This window comes from Vombatus ursinus, unplaced genomic scaffold, assembly GCF_900497805.2.
Source record: "Vombatus ursinus unplaced genomic scaffold, bare-nosed wombat genome assembly UNPS02008216.1, whole genome shotgun sequence".
Classification (NCBI taxonomy): Eukaryota; Metazoa; Chordata; class Mammalia; order Diprotodontia; family Vombatidae; genus Vombatus; species Vombatus ursinus.
This window is the reverse complement of record NW_020947994.1, coordinates 25,709-47,831: the sequence shown is the minus strand read 5'-3', so window position 1 is coordinate 47,831 and position 22,123 is coordinate 25,709. Positions and strand designations below refer to the sequence as shown.

The following is a 22,123-nucleotide window of genomic DNA, read 5'->3' as shown; positions in this document are numbered from 1 at the left end:
CAAATTTGAACCCTTGTCTCCAAGCCTAGTGCTTTTTATTCTTTTCCACACTACTTCTCCAAATGATAATTTAGTGGTATTCTGCCAGGTGATAACCATAACATTAGAATCTAAAATTTGGCCTAACAAAGCAAAATGTAAGGATGCAATTTTGGGGGGGGGGATGGGGTGGAGTGGAGAAACAGTGTTGATGGTTTAAAAAAAAACTTGTTTCTGTTTTTAAGTTAATAGCCAGCAGTCTGTTACTGTTGAAAATCAATTAATTTAATATGCATTCCCAGAAAGGAATTTCCAGAGAGAATGTTCAATAGTTAATCTTTATTTCAAATCATTTTCAGGTGTTTGCATCTGTAATGAAGGATATTAAAGAAGGGGACAAGAATCATAGTCCAGCACTGAAAAGCTAATCTTCACAATTAAAAGCCTAATTGAAATGTAGAAAACAATTTAATAAAATACTTTTTTCTACGTGAAAAACATTAGAGAAAAATATTGGAGAAATCCAGAAGAATCAAGAGAGATGGACAGATGTTGAATTTTCACTCAGTGGCAAAAGTAGATAAATGGATATCCTGTTGCCAGTATTAATTTTTAAAAAGTATTGTGTGGGGAAAACAGTTTTCACAAAGAAAAACTTTGAAAGTTGCTAGTTCATATTCCATAATTTGAGGTAAAGAATTTAATGCAATAAAATTTTTAAATAATCTTGGTTGGTACTTAAAGTTTTTGAGGCATGATTATTTTCTTTTTAACAGTTACTAGAAAGGCACTTTTGGAGGTCAAAAGGGGGCATGTTAAATTGTCTGAACCCCAAACTACTTTCTGAACCAAACCCCTCAGTATAGTTATTACCTCCAGATTTAACCAGTTGAAAATATTATGGACCAAATAAATTTCTTTGTTGTCTATGTGCCTAAGACTATGAAACATTGGGTTAAACTTATTTGGGTCACTGATGTCATTCAGTTTCATCCATCAGTTGGGGCAAATATGTGTAACTCAGGAACTGGAAATATTGGTGGTAGATTGTACTTCACTGGTTTCAGGTATTTCTTTTCCTGTAATATTTTATGTTTGTTATTGAAGAAAAATTATGTGGACATTCCTTAAGAGATTCTTAACAGAGGAATGTTAGCCTTTCCATTTCTAGTCTAAGAAATGATTTTATTCATGAAGTCATAAAACACTATGAAAATGGGGAAAAAATGGTGGAAGGAAAAGTTTTTCTTTGCACTTTAATGGGCAGAAATTTTGGTTTTGGTAGTCAATCCATAAATGTTAAAGTGAGACTTTACAGTGATTGTGTAATCACAGTAAAGAAATTACCCTAGTATGTAATGCTGACAGTTTTAAGTAGCATGGTGCTTGGCAAAGACTTGACATTCTTTGTACTTAAAATCCTTCCACTGTTGAACAACAAAATTTTGTAAATAGATTTGACATTTGAAACCTTAATTTATAAGCCAAGTCAATGACTTGCAAAATGTGCTCTAGATGATGAAAAAACCTAATTTTTTAATCAATGGAAATGAATGATAGCAGTAATACAATTGAACATTAACTTTTTCTAATAAGTCAAACTTTGATATTTATTGTGTATTGATTATGTTAATCACTGGTAGACTTGAGATCAAATTTATCACTACAGCATTTTAATTTTGGAACTAAAATGAATCATTTGAATGTTAAGAGCAGTATCTGCATAACATGCTACTTATTTAAAGAATGCTTTTATGTTGCAGTTCGGTTTATAACTACCTTTAAGCACATTATTTATATTGTTAATATGTAGTCTTCAAGCTAACAGGTCTGGTATCTTTGTTAATGTGGTGACCGCCTCTTTAGGAACATAGAACTTGAGAGTGCCCACTTACTTCCATCCCTGTTTATTCCAGCACTGTGACTTGGGAGGGCCTCTCAGTAGTTGCTCCTAGTAGTAGAGCAGTGAAGCTTGCTAGGGGGAGGAAAACTTTCTGTGAAATAATGTTGGGGGGGGGGTTCGCGTCATAATACAAAGCCACTCGAATGTCCGAAATGAATGACTATAGTCATTCCCTCCTGCCCAGTTACCTACTTGGTTGTTTTCAATGGCCCTGGAAAGTATTGAGCATTGAACCCTGGTGGTCACCATATTGACATCACATACTACATGTCTAAGTTAAATTTTATTTTTATGTATTCATTTCTTTAGTTGGAACCAAGTTATTTCTTCCAATTTTGTTTTATTATTGTACAGTTTCTTTACCTTTCAAGTATAAGCTTGTATATAAAAATGTAAATACAAGGGATACATTAAAGACCACTAATAACAATTCCTATGTAAATAAAATTGTAAGCAGAGTAATTACTTGAAATGAGTCTTCATTACTTTTGGGTTATCTGCATTAATTAACTGAAGCTGGAAAATAATAACTAAACTATTTTTTTTTGCCAAATTTTTCTTGCTTAGCATTGCCCCAGGCCTTTGGTCCTAAAGGACTGGCAGTATTGGCAGCTGCAGTAGCATACTGTATTTGCCCATGAGCCATTTGTACACAGTTCATATGTCAATGTGTAAGATAGCTACTTTATTAAAATTTTCTTTTAAATGGAAAACGTTTTACTATGTCATCATAATAATGTGAAGTTTAGTATTATTTCGCTTGTATACTTATGCAAAGTAACTTTTTAAAAAAGTTGGCAGCATATTTTCTTGTTTTTTTTTTTTTTTAAGGCAATTGGGGTTAAGTGACTTGCCCAGGGTCACACAGCTAGTAAGTGTCAAGTGTTTGGTCTGAGGCCGGATTTGAACTCAGGTCCTCCTGAGTTCAGGGCCGGTGCTCTGTCAATACACTCTGCCACCTAGCTGCCCCAGGATATTTTCTTACTCCCATTTCCTTTTGTGACTGGGCAATATCCCTTCAGTTTACAGCCGAGCATTCTTACTCCAAATGCCGCTAGAAGGCACCAAGTTCTTGTATTCATCATAGCAGTTCCCATTGAGAGCAAGTTGCAAATCTCTCAGATCCACTGGGCGCATACGCCCACGGTCAAATGCCTTTAAATGATTAGTTTGGTACTGAACTCTAAAGAGATAATCCATCTTTAGCAAGAAGGCACTGAAATTTCTACGGTCTCTGAGATTAATTTAACAACTTTTCCAGTAGCTTTGAATTGATGTTACTTTTCTCTAGTTCAGTTCACTTTCAATATAGTTGCACTAATATGTGTATTTCAAACCTGTGATCCCAAATCATTTTTAATTGACATTACACTGCATTGTAATTTTTTTGGGTAGCAACAAATATGCCTATTTCTTGCCTTGCTAAGGTTGCTATTAAAATTAATTTGAATTCCGTAAGAGAACACAACAACTGACGAGAACAAATTGGGAGTAAAGCAGCCCTAAAGTCTGTGGTACAGGGAAGTCAGTCTGGAATTTTAAATTTGGGGTGAATAATCTACCCTCTTGATAATAAAAAGCTGTATCTGTGTGGCATAAGTGACATTTTAATTTAATATCAAACCATTACCCAGGGTTTAATAAAAAGCTGTCATAGATTCCCAAATGTGGTAAAACCTTATTAAATTGGACTTCACTGGATTAGCATTTGTGAAAATTGAATAGAAATGATTTGCCTTTTAGTTTTCTAGGAAAGGGAGAATGTAAACAAAACTTTTTCAGCTACTTGGCAGAAATGGATTTTTAGAATGCTTTTAGAAGCATTCATTAACATGTAATTTAATTGCAAAGTGGCAGGGCCCACAGGTACTTAGGTAATGCTTTAATATGCTAATTATAAATCTTTGTTTATTTGTTAAAAACAATGCTGCTTTCATACCACACTTTTAGGTTTCCTGCATGTCCTAGAAATAAGTAAAATTTCATTGCTTTGAAAATAACATTTCTTTATTTTATTAATTCAAACTAGTCTTCCCATAATTAATCTCACTTGGTGAGGTTTTTCCATATGCCGCAGGCTGAATTTATCTTATTGTGACCATTCTTAAGGAAGTTACCTTTCTGCTGCATTGCAAAACCTTTTCATTTGTTGACATTAAGAAAAATGGAAACTTTCATGGTTTTATTAAGTGACTTTTGTACAATTACAATGTATTTGGAAGTCAATTTTGTAATAAACATGTTATGATAAAATTGATACAGCTTTGATAGTAAATGTAAAAATAGAGACAAGAATTGATTACATACCTTTGTCTGTGTTCTCATTTTACAACTTATATTTAAATCATATAATGATCATATTTATATAACCCTCTATATAGTTTTCAGAGATTTTCCATAGCTTTTAAATTTGATTATTGGGATCATCCTGTTAAGTAGGCAAGGATTATCGCCCCTATTTTGAAAAATGAGGAAAGTTGGGTTCAGAAAGGTAGTGAATGATAACAGATCCTGGACTGTGACCCAGTTCTCCTGCCTCAGCATTCATTTAATGCTCTACTCAGCTGCTCCCTCCTTTTAAATATGAGGTTAAGGGAGTTTTGGGGAACAAGTGCACAAGTAGGTGGGAAATCTGGGGATCAAGAAAGAGTTCCTTTAAAAAGCTGGTTAGAGATGGGTTGAAGTATCCCGAGAAACTTGTTGTTTACATATAGCACATTCATCAGTAAACCTTTAAATAGTATATGGTCAATAACAATTAAGATAACTTGAATTTTATTTATTAAGGCCACAGAGGGGTACACATAAGTGCTCTGCAATACAAATTAGTGCAAGAGCATTCTGTGGTACTTTGTCTCCTCTCACTTTTCCCTAAATCCTCTGCGCTCTGGCTGCAGACCTCAACTGAAACCACCCTCCCCAAAGTTACCGATGATTTCTTAAATGCCAAATCTAATGGCTTTTCCTTGATCCTCTCGTTGACCTCTTCTCAGCTTTTGACTCAGTTTTGACCACCCACATTGCTTCCTTCTGATTCTCTTACCTGTCTGATCTTAGTCTCAGCTCATTCGTTATCCATGACGTGCTTACTTTGTCTTTAGGCTCTTTTTTTCCTCTCACTCTACATATTCATTCAGTCAGCAGATCTTGTCTTTTCTATTTCTACGTCTCCTACATCCCCCACCTCATCACTCCCATAACTACCATTCTCCTTAAGACCTTCATCACCTCTTTCCTGGACTACTGCAATAACTTCCTATTTGGTCTCCCTCAAGCATTTCTCATCTCAAACTCCTACTGACTAGTTCAACTCTCTACTCTCCTCTATTTTTGATCTCACCTCATTGCTTTGTCAAACCCCAGCCCTGAATTCTTCTGTCTGCCTCCTCCTCTATTCCCCTCATGCTGCTGAATGGATGGAGCATGAGGAAATATCTCTCCTGAGGATCAACAAACTTCATATGGAATATGAATATTTAGTTACAGTTATCTCAAACTCACATACAAAACAGAACTCATCTTTCCCTCCCAATTCTGATTCTAAACTTCCCTATTACTGTTGAGGACACTACCATTTTTTTTATCACCAAGGTTCTCAACCTCCATGTTTTTCTCAATTCTTCACTCCCAACCCACATCACTAATCATTTGATAAATCTTGTCCATTCTCTTTCCACAACATTTGTTGCACCCATCTCCTCCCAGGCCAGCTCCCTATTTCAGGCTCTCATTAACTCTTAACCTATTACTAAATTGTTATAACTGGATTCACAGCTTTGTCTCTCATCCTTCATTTTCTCATCTGTACAGCTGCAGTAATGATTTTCCTGAAGCACAGATCTGACCATGTCTCTGCTCAAGTGTTTCTGCTCCAAAAACTTAAGTGGCTCTCGGCCTCTAGAATCAAATATAAACTCAGTTTTTGATATTTCAAGCTCTTACAACCTGGCCCCATAAGCTAACTTTCCAGTCTAATTATACTTTACTCCCTGGATTCTGCAATCTAGTCATACTGCCCTTGCAGTTCTGAACACATGATGCTCCAACTTGTGTCTCTGTGCCTTTACCTTGCCTGGTCGCCAAGTTTGGAATGCTTCTTGGGATTTTTAGTTTCTTTTGAGACTCAGCACAGGTACCAACTCCTACCCAAATCCTTTCATGATCTCCCTAAGGGCTAGTGCACTCCCAAAGATACCTTAGATTCAATTTGTACATATTCCGTATATACTGATACATGCACATACAGTCTTCCCCATTAGAATGTAGACTAGAAGCCAAGGATTGTTTTGCTTTTTTTTCTTCTTCTTCTGCATATCCCTCTTCCTAGCACAGTGCCTGGCATAAACAGGTGCTTCATAAATGTTTTCGACTGCTTACTAGTAGAGATGAGAGTCTACACAAGTTAACTGATACAGAACAAAGTAATGGGGGCAAGAAAGAGCCAGGCAAAGTGCTACGAAAAAAAAGTCTTAAGAAGGAAGCTAGTCACTGGGGGGGAGATGGGGAGTTGGCACCAGGATCTCATGCCTTGGAAAAAGCACTTTGTACATAAAAGAATTCAGGACTCTGATGCAGTGCCCAATCACGCCTTAAGAAAAGTGGTGGAGAAACGGAGCCCACCTCTCACGTCTCAGCGGAGGTGTCAAATGGGCCACCTGGATCGTCGGCCACGGCCAACGTGTAGATATGTTTTGCTTGGACGGTGGGGGGTGTACTCAGTGGGAAGTGATAAAGGGGGAAAATCAAAATATTAAAATTAAGGGGAAAAAATGGCACTGCTTGCAAATCCTGGCTCTACCTGCGTCTCCGAGGGCAGTTTGGGCTCACGACTTCACGTGTGAAAGAAGGGTGTTGGAGCCCAGATCGCTTCTCGCGTGCACCGCTGAGCTTCAGGTTTGGTCCAGCGCTCATTTACACCCGCCCGCTCCTCCTGCGAGTCTAGACAGGCTGGGCGGGAGCCGATCCCTCCTCTCCAGAGCTATGGCTGCAGACACTATGGGAAGCAGTCTGGTAGTTGCAGGGCTGGGCCAGGACGCACAGCCCAAACCCTTCATTTTCTAGATGACGCCACTGGGAGGTCGGACTATGGGTTTGAGGGAGGACTTGAATTCAGGACTCCCTGCCTCCAGGGCCAGCGTCCTCTCGAGACAGCAGGTGCTTCATGGAGAATAGATAAAAATGCCTTCCCCTGTACTTCCTGTCTCTCTCTCTCTCTCTCTCTATTCTGACTGAATTCTGGCCGCCAGGACCGTCAGAAAGGATGCACGAAAGCTCAAAGCTTCAACGAGATCCTAAACTAAACCTGGAAACCGACAGTTGCCACCTGACCCTGCGGGGAGAGGGGTGGGGAGGGAGAGAACAGGAAACCCCGCGAGACTGGGGGCGGAGACGGGGAGGGGATAACGAGGAGGGGGCGGGGACTTGGGAAGGAGAAGCGCGCGGTTTTCCCCGAGAGAGTCTCGTGAGAGGACCGAGGCTCGCGAGGCTTAGCAGGGGGTTGGGCGAAAATTGGCGCGCGGGTTTGCAGGCTGCTCCGGAGTTCCGTCCGGGGAGTGCGGCTGCGCCTGTGCCCTCGTTCGCCCCTGTGCCCCGGCTATGCCTGCCGAGCGCCTGCAGCAGAGCGGCGGTGAGTGCGCCCTCGGCTCTGGGGCGGGGAAGCTGGGGGCCTGGGGAGAGGCGGCTGAGGGGGGAAGCGAAGTGGCGGCGGAGCCCGTGGGGGGAGGGCCGGCCCCAGAGCAAGCCTGGGAAGTCCTCGCCCCCGCGCTGAGTTTCCCGCGAAAACGAAGCTTCTCCGCGGGTGATTGACGGGCTTGTGGTCCTGCTCGGGGCGGGGGCCGGGGCCGCCTCCCTGTACTCGCTGGGCTCGCCCCCGCCCCCCAGCTAAGTCTTTCTTAGCTTTGTACGGACGCCCCGAGGGGCCGGGAGCGGGCCGGGGCAGCTCGTCCGGGCGGGCAGCCGGCTTGGCCGCGCGCGCAGCATCCGCTCTCGGTGCTCGAGAACCATTTCTCCCCTCCATTGAACACAGGACTTGAGGCGGCAGAGATGGCTCAGCCCCCAGACGACACCCCGGTGATCACCCCAGCCATGCTGGAAGAGGAAAAGCAACTCGAAGCAGTCGGTCTGGAGAGAGAGCGGAAAATGCTGGAGAAGGTACCGTCACAGAGCAGTGCTTCCAAGTTTAAAAAAAAAGAGCATACATTTAAAACAGCCTAGTTTGTTTTTCCAACGTTGAAATTTATATTTAACATTTCTTTGCATTTTGGAAATTTTGAGTATCTTAGAGCAGTAGTGCCAGTGTCATTATTTCAAGTAAGCCTGCTTTAGATGTCAGTTATTTACAACAGTAAATAATTTATATTTTTAAAAACTTATTTGGAAATTTTTTAAACACTTAAAGTATAACAGCTCCTGCTTTCTGTACATTTTCTTAAAAATTGTTCGTTTTGTGAATTTTCCGAAAAAACAATGCCAGCATGATGTCTTTGAACATTTTAACCCTATCTTACATTTACACACATTTGTTTCAATTAGTTCATTGTGAGAACATAAAACATTAAGCTCAGAATCTTTATCTTCCTCTTCCTGTTTATTAAAGACCATTTCCACCCATTTTGATTTCTCATTTCTCAATTTGAAGTAAATTAATATGAGAGAAGATAGATGGCCTCTGAAATCTCTTCTTGCTCTAGATTCATATTCTGATACGAAATAAGAAAACATACACTTAATGAAATTTCTTTAGTACTTGGTACTCCCTCCAGCAATACAGATTACAATCCTTTCATGCCTTTTTTGTGAAGTGATGTGGCCAAAAAATTGTGCCATCCATATATGAAGCTCTACCAACACTTACCTACCACATACTTCATTCTACTGACACAGCCTTTGAGAATCCAGAGCGCACTTACGTCACAGAGAGAGACATAGAAATAGGACTTTAATTGACAGTACACAAAACTGCTAGTTTTTAAAATTGTGTTCTAGCTCTGAGTAGTGTCTGAAGTGCCTGCATGATGTGTTCATTCATTGGTGTGACTTTAAGGTGATACGAAAACGTTACTTGCTTAATTAATTCACCTTTATCTAGGAGGCTTGTGACTAAAAGGAGGGGAGGCAGGTGAGTTAACTGGTGGACGATTTGTGTGCTTCTTTAGTATCCAAGCAGTGTTAAGAGATCTGTAGAAAACCCCTAGCCCGTTGCTCCTACTTGGAAGACTGGATGTATTATTCTATTCTGACCCATTGGAGAGAGCAGCAGGATTGATGAAATTACAGATCCATTGAAATGTGCAGAGATTATCATGAGATATTTATGAGATAACCGGCTCAATTGTTAACTGTTTCCTATGTGAATCTTATTTTCTACATATAAAACAGTTACCCAGGTTGTAATTTTTCTCTTCAGTTATTTTTTATTCCTCATCCTGAAAGAGGTCGTATTTAGGACGGATGGCACTCTAGTTGTGTTGTGGTCCTTTGATAGCACGGTTACCTAATATAGAAAGGGAATAAACCGTGGCTCCCAACGTCGAAGGGAGGGAGGCGCTGTGTTGTGGTTTGAACCCTTGCTCTGGCATTCACCTCTGATGACTGCACATCTCTTGAGCCCTTGGGTCTGAGTTACCCCCCATGTGAGAGGGCTGGGCTATGGTCTCTGATGTCCGTTCTAGCTCCAAACCCGTGCTCTGTAAGTACCTGATGTGTTATAATGACCTGTCCAGCAGCGTGTAATGCAATTACTGATCCTGCTTTGGCAATGTTAAGATACGACGGATTGGAGGGGAAGGGATTAAACATTTGTATAGGACCTGTTATGTGCTTGGCCCTGCGCTAAGCAATTTCTACAGATTTTCTCACTATTGATTGGCACAACAACCCTGGGAGGTGATTGCTGTTATCTCCCATTTTACATTTGAGGAAACTGAGGTCAACAGAGGTTAAGTGACTCGCCTAGGGTCACATGTAAGTGACTGAGGCTGAATTGACTACTTCACTTTCCCATTTTGATTCTTACTACTACATTCTAACTAGAAAATACTTTGAAGTAATGTGTAAGATACTGTTGAGTATTGCACTTAGGCAGTATTTGTTAAGGGTATACTTTGTGGCACATTTAGAAGAACACTTCTAATTCTGGAAAAAATAGACATCTTTCTATAGATTCTACTTTTTTAAAAGTTTTTTACTGTTAAAGAAAACGTCTTGTTTGTCTTTGAAAGAAGGAGGGAGGATCCTTGGAGGTACTGTCTCCAGAAGGAAATCCACTCCGTTAGGTTCTTTGGGTATTCATGGACCATCTCCCTTGGAAAGAAAGCTATTGTTAATTGGGAAGACTACGGCCTTGGGAAGAAAGGCTTGTCTACTCTGCCCAGAAGTTACTAAAAAGCAGAGGAATCTGCTTTTTAGAATCCCTGGATTTCTTTGAAGATGGGAAGACTTTTCTGCCTCTCAGCCCCTGCCCTTTCTGTTGTCCTCCCCCCATGAATTACCTAGTATTTATTTTGTATGTATCATACACAAGTGACTCGTGGGGATAGAATGGAAACTCTTTTGAGAGTAGAAAATCTTTAATTTTTGTCTTTCTATCCTTACCATGTGATATAACGCCTGGCACTTGGTAAGCACTCAGTAAATGCTTACCTCAGTGCATCGAAGTGTGGTAGAAAGATCCCTAGCTTTGGAATTAGATGACTTAGTTCAGTTTCTGTTAATAACAGTGCCTTACTCCCCCTGGGTCCCAGATTCCTCATTTTTAAAATGAAGAGGTGGTGGGACAGGTGGGCTCTGAGGTCCTGTGTGGCTCCAGTTCTATGGTCCTATTGAAAAAAACATGAATTAGCTTAGAATATTAGAGAGGGAAGTACTGATTTTCTAATGACAGGTATATGATGAATATAATGAAAAAAAATTCCTCCAATCCTCTCTAAAGTGGTAAATGTTAATACTTTATACTCACCATGCTGTTTTGCTAGCCACCTAGCAATTAGTGCCTCTTTGTGATAGTAACTGTAACTTAATATCAAAATACTTTTTAAATTGTATTTTATAAATTTGATAATTTATGAAGAGGCAGCACGATATAATAGCTGGTTGGGGAGCCAGGACAATTTGACTTCAAGACTCACCTTGGATACAGACTGATTGTGTGATACTGGAATAGTCAGTTAACTTACCTGCTCTAGGCAACTCTCTAAGGACCATAATAAGTTGCAGGGAATGTGTTCATTTACATGGATAGAGGAAATTTCCTTACCCAAGAGTTCCCTATACTAAAGAAATAACAGTTCTAAACCTTTTGTCTTACAATTATTACTTCTTTATTTTTTTGGTATGTTTTATGGGAGATTTTGGGGGGCGTCTGCACATTTACATTTTTTTTAACCTGAATATCAAAGAAAATGAGAATTTCCACATAACATTTTAGAACATAAGGACTGGGCTTATATGTGAAACCATGAATCTCTATTATGTAGAGCTTGTCCTTCCTTTGAAGTATCTGATAAATTAAGCATGCAACTTTCAAACATCTTGCTTGTCTGATTTTTTTTCTGGTGGCTTCTTATTTTTTCTCCTTTGGAGCCCTATTCTTGTCTTCTCATTCTCATTGGGAAAAAAAAGCAAAACTCACTTAACAGATATACATATAATCAGATGAAACAAATTCCCACATTGGCCATGTACAAAAATGTGTATCTCCTTCTACATCTTGTGTCCAAGCACATCTTGACTGTTAGTCAACATCCTTCAATGTCAGTACTTGTGAAGGGTCGTTATTACATTGATCAGAATTCTTGAGTCTTTCAATGTTTTTATTTACATTGTTGTATAAGTTGTTCTCCTGGCTCTACTTGCTTCACTCTGTACCAGTTCATGTAAGTTTATCTAAAATCATCCCTTTCATCATGTTTTACTACAGTAATATTCCATTTCATTAATAAAACATAATTATTCCCCAGTTGATTAATACTTCCTTAGTTTCCAGTTCTTTGACACTAAAAAAAAAAATAAAGAGCTACTACACTATTGTGTGGGAAATTATTTTGCTTGACTGTATTTGTTTTTTTTTTTTTTTTTTTTTTCCCCACTAGGCAGCAGGGTTAAGTGACTTGCCCAGGGTCACACAGCTAGTACGTGTTAAGTGTCTGAGGTTGGATTTGAACTTGGGTCCTCCTGACTCCAGGGCCAGTACTCTATCCGCTTCGCCACCTACCTGCCCCCAACTGTATTTGTTTAAAAGGGTTTTGTTTTTTTATATTTTATATTCTGTAGATATTTTGAGTAGAATTTTCTTTCTTTTCCTGCTGGATTTTGTTGATAATATACAGAAATGCGGATGATGTATTTGGACTAGTCAGGTTATGTTTCATAGAGTAAGTGTCTCTAGTTGGGCATTTAGGAATGGGTTAAGATTGGAAATAGGAAGGAAAAGTGCATTCCTTTTTGGGTAGTGGGGGTGGGGGGAGAAAGGGATATGTTATGAACAAAGGCCCAGAAGGAAAGATGAGTATGTTGTAGTATTTCATCAATCTGAATAGAATTGAGGGTTCATTTAGGGATATAATTGGGAGAGGTAAGGCTGGAAGGGAGGATTGGGCCCAAATTGAATCATGGTCAGTAGTTTGCTTTTTTTCCCTCTTAAAGCCTGACCATTCTAGCTCATAGTAAATTCTGTCTCTCAGATTAGCTTTGTTAGTTGACAGAAGTATTTATTTTTTGTTTTTTGTGACTTCATCTAGATTATAAATAAACGGGACAGAGTTTATGTGTTCTTTGTGTTTTTTTGTGTATGTTTTCACAAGTCTTGTAGAAGTGTATATACTATAGTATGCATAATACAGTCAGTAAATGGGGTAGTGGAAGGACTGGCAGAACTTCTGTGACTGGACAGTGACTCAACCTTTCTGGGTTTCAGTTTCCTTATCTACAAAATGAAGGAGTTGGGCTAAATGACTTCTTAGGTCTCTTCCAGTTGTGAATTCTTGATCCTGTGATCTTATCCCTTCTTTGTGATTATATAACTAGTTAGTGTCAGAGGCAGAGCTTAAACCCAGTTCTTCCTGACTTGTGGGTCTACGTGGGTCCACGTGAACTCTGGTTTATATAGATTATGAAAAGTTAAATAATATTAACTTGTCACAGTACAAGAAAACATTAGGGCAGAAAGTAATTTAACCAAAATATCTGATATGTTTATTCATGTAGTTTGCAATCTCTCCACACTTAGTAGTTGGTTTCCATGTGTTGCTAAACCTGAAAAAATATCTCTCCTGCTGACAGACTTTCTGATGATAAGCCTTTTTGAACTTAATTAGGCTAATCCTCAGATGACTGATATCCAGTTCTTAGGTTCTTCTTTGGAGTTGTATCTGCCAGAGTTTGTGTTTTGCTAGCATAATCCAGGAAAAGCCACAGTCACCTACCACTGGAGGGCCAAGCTAGTACAGTATTCATTTTATATTTTAGTTAAAAAAAAAACAACCCAGCATTTAATTATATTAATGTAATTGAAAACTGTTTCCTATTCTATAAAATATATTTGAGTTTTACCGTATCGTCAGAATTTTTACCTGTAAGCATTCTAATAACAAACTTAAAAGTTAATTTAAATATTCAGTTTTTTTTTATTTGAGTTTTAAATAAGGTACTAGATTTTTTTTTTTTTAGCCCTGGTTCTAAGATATGTGTAAGTAAGCTGTATTTGTATAATTTTTTATTGCTTTTTTTGTTCACATATAAACATTAAAACATAATATTACTGACTGAATTTTTATAGGATATACTGCAAATATTTATATTTGAGAGAGACATGGAATAATAAGTGAAAAAAAATCTTTTGTTGGTAGGCTCGCATGTCTTGGGATAGAGATTCTAATGAAATTCGCTACAAGAGACTTCAACATTTACTTGAAAAAAGCAATATATATTCCAAATTTTTGTTGACCAAAATGGAACAACAACAAATGGAGGTGAGTAATTGAAAATAGTTATTGTTAGTTTTTAATTTGAATGTAAAATTTTAAAAATAATCCTATCCTTTAGTACTTCAGAAGAATTTTCATCTTCATGAATGACATAGATTGCAATGCCCCAGACACCTAGATCTTCATGAGTTGACTGTGGCCAGAATTTACCTGCTCGTTAACTTTCTGGTCACACTGAATTTAACCAGACTAGTTTTCGTAAGGGCAGCTAGATGTCACAATGGATAGAGCACTGAGCCTGGAGTCATGAAGACTCTTTTTTCTGAGCTCAGATTTGGCCTCAGATCCTTACTAGTTGTGTGATTGGGCATTCCACTTAAGCCTGTTTGTCTCAGTTCTCTCATCTCTAAAGTGAACTGGATAAGGAAATGGCAAACCACTCCACTATCCTTTGTCAAGAAAACCCCAAATGGGGTTTTATGAAGAGTCACACATGACTGAAAAACGCCTGAACAAGTCTTCATAAGACAGACACACTGCCATTGGGTCCATACTTGAGGACTTTCTGGCTGAATCTGAACTGCCTAAGTATGTGTTCTCTTGGCAAACCTTTTGAGAATCTAGGTTTATTTCTACATGTTGGAGGTAGAACTTAGTGAAGGAAATAGGTACATATCTGTGTGTTTTATTTTGTTGTTTTTATATTTTGGATGCAAAGACATGCTTTATATCCACTTTCTCAGTCTCACTTTGTATTGATGTAAGTTATAGGCCAAAGAAATTATACTTATAAATATTAGGATATAATGTAGTCCCCTAAAACTCATGTAGTCTTAATCATAAGTTTAGTAATACTATTTAAAAAAAATAGGATTCAGGAACAGGAGTCTTGGCCTTTTATCTAGAACAAAGCCCTATATTTAACACCAAATAAACAGTATTATGGTATAGTGGGCAGAATACTAGGTAGATGTGAAGTCAAAGAAATTGTCTTTGCTTCTTGGCTCTGCCTGTTTGAGCTATGGCAAGTTTCTGGTTCCTTGTTTGCAAAATGAGAGGTTTGAACTATATGATCTTTAAAGTACCTCCCTTTCAGGACTGTGCTTCTGCAAATCAGAAAGTCATTAAATGTATATACTTTAAGGACACTAAGATATCTCTTCTCAGGAACAGAAGAGGAAAGAGAAATTGGAGCGAAAAAAGGAGGCTTTAAAAATTTCAAAGGTAATCTGTTAAATTAGATTTTTAAAATAGCATATTACGTCTTGAAGAAGTTTCTGATTCTAACGTTGACAGGAAAATAGCCTCAGTAAAATGTGTAATACTGCTTTAAAACTTTTTTCCCCCTTCCTGTATTACTGTAAGAGAGTTTCTGTTTTCTACATATCTCCCATATTTAATTTATGTTTTGGGGAAAACATAGTAAATACTCATAAACATTTAGGACTGAATCCATTTCATGTACCACGAGAAAGTTAACTGTATTTCCCTAATGAAAAGCAGCCTGCATTGGTTTTTCCTGAAATCTTTGTCTCCAACAGGTCTTCCTTGAGACCATTTGTTTTATATTTCCATCTATAGCACAGAGTCTAAAAATTGTGGTGGTTAGCATTTTATTATAGCAGTTACCCAAATTTTCAGTTACATACTGAAGGCAAGTAACAGTACCAGAAAGAGTAGCAATTTCTAGGATAGATCTTTGTGACTGCTCCTGAAATTTCAGATATAGTCATTTCCTACTTTCAGTACATTGCATATAGCACATGAAGTGCTGTGGCCAAAAAATTGTGCCATCCATATATGAATCTCTCCCAACACTTACCTGCCACATATTTCATTCCACTAACATAGCCTAAGTCTAAGTCTTTTGCTCTTATAAATTTTAAACTTCCTTTTTACTCTTCTTCCTTCCCTCCCTTTCTTTTTCCCCTCCTTCCTCTCTCCCTTCTCACATTTTTTGCTTGCATGTTGTCTATTTTTGGTGTGTTGCCCTTTATTTATTCTTTTAAAAAAATAGCTCCTATTCCTCTTTAAATAGTTCTTTTTGCTCCCTCCCCTCCAGCCTAAATCTTTACCTTTGTTGTACTTTCTTTCTATGCCTTGACTTTTTTCTTTCAAGTTCCCCAGAGAACTTGTGAAGTACTCCTAGTTTCCTCAGTTCCATTATCCTAGAAAAACCTTACTTCTAAGGGTGAGGATAAAAGAGATTGTGAAGCCATATTCTCTCTACCTCTATCTTACTTCTCCCCCTCCTGGATTTCATAAAGCATTCTTCAATAAGAATGAGTAACAGAAATTTGAAAGTGGTACATGTATTGATTCCTCTTTCCTCCTACTCAAGAGAAATACAGAAAGTACAAGGTTATAGATAGCACCAAAAATCTGTAAGGGAAGCATAGTTGCCTATGTAAATGCCTAAATTCCATTGGCAAGAGACATTTGTCTTGAAGTACCTGGATTACTCACCAAAAGGCACAGAGCATAACTACTAAGAATATTTACACATTGGCATAATCTGTAATACTGAATATGATCTCTGTTTCTTCAGTCTTCTCACCAGGTGCTATAAGCCACAGGGATGATAGAATATTGTGTTTTTTTAGTTGCCAGTTTGTCATGTACCTTGTAGCTTATGTTTTTTAAATTTGTAATTGGTTATACTTTTTCCAGTTTCCAAGTAAATGAAGAAATAAATTCATTTGTCATAAGATTAAGGATTTTAGGAAAATACTTAATGTTGTAAATATTTACTCTGTAGGGGAAAAAATCAACTGATGGAAGTGAAGAAAAACCAGGTAAATTTTTTTTGTCCTAGTTTTTGAAGGTTATGTTTTCTTTTAGAGTTTGTTAGGATGCTAATCTTTTGTTTATTTTTGTAGTTATGAAAAAGAAAAGAGGAAGAGAAGAAGAATATAATATTTCAGAAGTCATGTCAAAAGAGGTAAAGAAAGCATAAAACATTATCTCCAAACCCAAGAAATAACTGTTTGAGTTGTTTTCTCATCAAGCATTTAGCTAGTGAGGCTGTTCTTGTGTCCTTCTATTTCCTATTTTTGCATCTGTAACCTTTTGCTTGTACTTTCCTTTAGAATTCTTGTAACTCTTAAGTCAGTTCCCTACCATTTACCACTTTCATATGTGTTATGTCTTTTACATCTCATTACTCAGTATGTACTAAGAGCTCAATAAAATGCTTGTTTTATTGATTTAACATGATGGATGAAAAAATGTTTTACTAGAATGTTTTTAACTTCACCTTTTCCTCCTTCATTTCTAAGGAAATTTTGTCAGTGGCTAAGAAGAAGAAAGAAGACAATTGGGTAAGTGATTTATAATAATAAAGCCAAATTTGAACTCTGTATTTGTTTCTCTGAGCACTAGCTGAATGCACCTAATCCTTCTTGCTTAATTTTTTTTTGCCTTTCTCATATACCAGCTCAGTCTCTTCCCCCAATTCTTGTCATCTCTCACCTATCCATTTATTCCCTCCCATTAACTATCACATGTTTTCTGCCTTCTCACAACCTGCTTCCACCCTACCTTTCCAGTCAATTATGCATTATTCTCTTTGGTGAATACCACAGTGCGGTTTATCTGGCTTTCTTGGTATTCCTTACACACATCTGTCCCATACCTGGAATGTACTCTCTTCTCACCTGTCTCTTGAATCCCCACCTTCTTTGAAGGCCCAACTCAAATGCCAGCTCCTCTTTGAGGACCTTACTGACATAACCTTACCCCAAGTGGTTTTTCCTGTTCTTCTACCAAAAAAATTACCTTGTGTTTTTTTGTATAAAAGGTTGGTTGATTGGTCTTCACCTGTTCTTTTAGTATATTTATATTCATGTCATGGTATATGAATTTATGTTTAAGGTTAGGTGTGTGAGATTAATCTGTGTTAGTAAATATGATAATTGGTACTTTTTTGGTATAGATTTGTGCATTATATATACTGTGTGAGTAGTTTTTACACTAAGATTTTAGGGTTCCTTGAACCTCCATCCCTTATTTCACAGAATTAACTTTGAATATTTGGCTCTTCTGAAAAGATATAATCTTATAACCTTTTTGTATATTTTGGATACATTTGGATTCCCAAATTTTTAGCCATTTACTTCTCTTATCTCAGCCCTAAACCTTGCTGACTTTTCCTTAGAACATTTTAAGTAAGCACAACAAAGGAAATTGCTGGATGTCAACCTTGTGGTGGTAAATGGGTGGTCCTTTGTAACAGACTGTCAGTTATAATTTTAAAGAAAGTTGAGCATTTAGACTGAGAACATGGATATTTTATCTTAACTTGGTATTTAATGTCTAACACAATACTATGCCCATAAGAGATGTTTGATAGAATTTCTTTCACTCCTCAAATTGCATGCAGATGAAAATTAATGCTTTATGAAAGCTAGAATCTCTAGAATCTTTAGTTTTCTTTTCGGCAGAAGATAATGAATCATGACTGAGAAGGGTTTTTTGAGGAGTTTAGGAAATGGCCTTCCAGGAAAGGTATCCTAAGAGCAAGATGGCTTTGTTGTTATTGGAATTTGAGAAATAGTTAAAACTCTAACAAAATATTTTTAGGAGTCTATATGCCTGGTTAGGAACTGGGAAGATTAGCTATCCTGTGACTAAAAGAATTACAGAATTAGAGAGTTTTGTAATCACATTCCAGAGAAGTTTGGGGGGGCCAGACATCTCAAGGGATTTACCCAAGGTTTGGTCTGTTTCCCGTACTATCTTGTACAATTGAATGTTTATAGATCAGGAAAGTTTATAAGGTTGACCATTTGGTCGTCTGGTAAATAATCAAGACTGAAGTCAGCCTTGTCAGCTTGAATTGCTAATGATTTTTTTTTTCTCTTATAGGATGAAAGCTCTTCTTCCATACAAGTTTCTGTAGAAGATCTTCAGAAAAGTAGTGATACAAATAGTGTGATTAAAGATAGATTATCTCAAGTTGTTCGGCATAATGCTAAATACTTTCTAGATCCAGTAAGGAAATGTAATGGCCAGGCAGTACCCTTTCAACAACCGAAGCACTTCACAGGAGGAATAATGCGGTGGTACCAAGTAGAAGGCATGGAGTGGCTTAGGGTAGGAATTATTGCTTTAATAAAAGTTCATTTGAAGGTTTATTTTTCATTGTCCACTATAATTCTGTCTGTGATGAGTCTTTGTAAAATGAAGAAGCATAATTTGTTGCCTAATTTTAACTATTTTGTAAGTTATGTTTTTGGCTAAGAGATTTTCAAGTATATTATATGACATCCCCTTCTTGACAGACATCCTAGATTTCACAGGTTCTGGAAGGTACATTCAGTTCAATTTAAGCCTCATATGGTTTCAATCTGGGTCTGTTTCTCTTAATTTAAAAGGTTCATTCAAAAATCAGGAGCCATGCTGGACGCTTTCTTGTAATAATCTTCTGGATCAGATAGCAATCATAGAATTTTTATCTTAAACATTATCTAGGCTGTACTTTTCATTTTACAGATAGAGAAATAGACCTAGAGAGATTCTGACTCACCCAGCTCTCATAGCTCTTTAGAGGCAGTTAGGACAAGAATCCAAGTTTCTTACCATCATCCTTGTCCCCTCAATCTTGAATCTGGTTATTTGAGGTTCATTTCAGTGGGACTAACCCAAGATTAGGATCAGATTCTTCAGGCACACCAATTCTGTAGTGAAAAGAGTATTGCATTTACAGTCAAGAGGACTTGTGTTAAAATTCAGGCTCTCCACTTAACTGACTTATACCAAGCCACATAATTTTTGATCTTTAGTTTCCTTATTTGCTAAGTGATAGGATTGGAAAGGTCTGTTCTAGTTCTAAAATTCATAACTTCCAGCTTAGTTCCTAGGATTGTAGGTGTGGTCAGATAAGTCTCTTTTCTCAATTCTAATTTCTGACTGTTTGTAAGACAGTTGCCAAAAAAATAAGTCTCACAAAAAATAAAGTCCCCAAAACTGAAATCGTGTATAATCGAGTTGGATAGGATAGTTGGAATCAGTTAGTTGGTCTTGAACGTGAGCCTGGGCAGCTGTGCTCGTACCACGTCTCCATCCTAATAGCTTATTTTAGCCACCATCCTCAACATCCCCTTACACCTTTTCCCCAACTCCATGAACACACTGTCAGCTGCTTGAATGGATCTTTCAGAATATGTTGAATTTTACAGAAAAAGGAACTGAGTCTCGGAGATGCTGTTTATTTGCCTAAGGTCAAAAGGTAGGCAGTGGTAGAACTGGGACCAGAATCCTTATTATCTCTTAATAATCTACTACATTATGTTGCTTCTTCCTACTGGTATTTCTTACCGTTGTTTAGGCACTTATTCAATTTAAGATTTTAATAGCTATTTTTAGAGGTTAAAGTTTGTAAAGTTCCCTAATCTTTTGAGATTTTTTTTTTCATTTGCACTTTGGAATCATGTAGTGGATTTGTGACCTAGAAATTATCTAAACACTCAGAAAGTCAGGATTATTTAAACAACTGTTAATAGTGAGCTTATAATTTAGTGATATTTTCTTCAACGAATGCTACCATGAAATTCTCATGAAGAGTACAAATTTAATGTTTCCAGATTTAATTACAGCTTTTTTCCTTTTCTTTACGTTTCTTTTTTTTTTTTTTTTGGTTTATGCAGATGCTTTGGGAAAATGGTATTAATGGCATTTTAGCAGATGAAATGGGATTAGGAAAGACTGTTCAGTGCATTGCTACAATTGCATTGATGGTTGAGAGAGGAGTACCTGGACCATTCCTTGTGTGTGGTCCTTTGTCTACACTTCCTAACTGGATGGCTGAATTCAAAAGATTTACACCACAGGTAAGAATTATTTTCATATACTTTGATGAATCAGTGTTCTCATTAATGTGCACTCTTCTACTACCATTGTAAATCATAGCTCTTCCAGAACTTCTCATGCAGCCAATGCCAGGTTTGGAGGGCTTTGCCCCTTCTCATTGGTGAGAATAGACATGGTGGTCCTCCCTGGATATTTTATACTTTTTTAAAATGACATTTCAGGTACGTGAGTTATCTCTATCAGTGTCAATATAGCATGTAGCCCTATGCTCACCATGTATTATTGCTATTGGGCATTTCGAACTGAATGTACCTTAAGTATCTCAAACTCAACATGTCTGAAACAGAACTCTTTCTGCCTAAAACAGACCCTCTTCTGAGTGACCCTATTTCTTTCAAGGGCACCACCATCTTTCTAGTCATTGAGGTTTGTACTTAGCGCTCAGAGTCATTCTTGACTTATTTTCACTTATGTCACGTGTATCCAGTTGTCATCAGGGAGGCTTCAATGTGGAGCCAGAACAGTCTTTTTCCTTTCCTAGTAATGAGTAGTATACAAAGACAAAACGAAATCAGTACAATGTATTTTGAAGCAAATTAGTAAAATTTTATTGTGTTCAACTATTTTAATGCTTGGGACTTTTAAAAAAGGTTTTTTCCCATATAGTAGATAAAGTAATATTGGATTCATTTTATTGAATAACATAGTAAAACATAAGTCAGGTAATTGAGGAATTTTAGCTTTCTCCCCAGATTTGTGTAAATTTGTTGTGTTTATCATAAATAATATTATCATCCTAGATTCCTATTATGTTGTATCATGGAGATCAACAAGAACGTCGAAAATTGGCACAAAAAATTCATAAACGTGATGGGACATTGCAGATACATCCTGTGGTAATTACATCCTTTGAGATAGCGATGAGAGACAGAAATGCTCTACAGGTAAACAGATCAGCTTTATATAACTCCAAATATAATTGTTTATTATAATCTGTGTAATATACTATCCTATGCATCTTAATAAAACTGATTTTTAATACTGTAGACTTGGAGTTGTTTTTCTAGATATTATGTGGTTCTTCTCTCTGCAACCCCCCCCCCACGTCGTGTCCCCCCAGTCCTTCCAGTTCATCTAAAACACTTGCCCAGTTCCCTTTCTGACAATTGGCACGTATTTGTAAAGAAAACTGATTGAGGCTTTAAGTCTATCAAAATAAAACAGATTGAAAGTTAGCAATTGTAGTCATGACTTTTTAGCATCATTTGTGTTGTGACCTTTGGTGTGACGCTTAAATATGTTTGAGGTCTATTCTATGACATTTTTTATTTTACTGAATTTATCCAGCCCACTTAAATATGTTCAGGCTTCTCTTGAAGTTCGTCCTATTCTGCTTCTTCACATGAACAGGATGGTAGGGATAGAGCTAAACATAAGCAAGAGTGTGGCAGGATATTCTAGCCATTAATTCATGGCACCCTTTTCTGACATGTTTATTTCTGCTTCTGTA

General features: G+C 37.6%; 2 protein-coding genes across 3 annotated transcripts in view; both read left to right on the top strand.

The window, feature by feature from the left end:
- Positions 1-2,344, top strand: part of LOC114034139 (TBC1 domain family member 12-like) — a 128,875-nt gene extending 126,531 nt beyond the window's left edge. For both annotated transcript variants that reach the window (XM_027849742.1, XM_027849741.1), the window contains exon 13: positions 339-2,344. In XM_027849742.1, coding sequence (XP_027705543.1) covers positions 339-407 — 69 coding nt within the window. In that variant the 3' untranslated portion in view covers positions 408-2,344. The remainder of the gene's footprint in view (positions 1-338) is intronic.
- Positions 2,345-7,397: 5,053 nt separating this feature from the next.
- LOC114034141 (lymphoid-specific helicase-like) overlaps positions 7,398-22,123 on the top strand; it is a 32,608-nt gene continuing 17,882 nt past the window's right edge. Inside the window, exons 1-10 of the mRNA XM_027849744.1 lie at positions 7,398-7,508; positions 7,908-8,032; positions 13,726-13,848; positions 14,971-15,027; positions 16,562-16,598; positions 16,683-16,744; positions 17,082-17,123; positions 18,670-18,897; positions 20,451-20,633; positions 21,414-21,557. Of these exons, the coding sequence (XP_027705545.1) occupies positions 7,478-7,508; positions 7,908-8,032; positions 13,726-13,848; positions 14,971-15,027; positions 16,562-16,598; positions 16,683-16,744; positions 17,082-17,123; positions 18,670-18,897; positions 20,451-20,633; positions 21,414-21,557 (1,032 nt within the window). The 5' untranslated portion in view covers positions 7,398-7,477. The remainder of the gene's footprint in view (positions 7,509-7,907; positions 8,033-13,725; positions 13,849-14,970; positions 15,028-16,561; positions 16,599-16,682; positions 16,745-17,081; positions 17,124-18,669; positions 18,898-20,450; positions 20,634-21,413; positions 21,558-22,123) is intronic.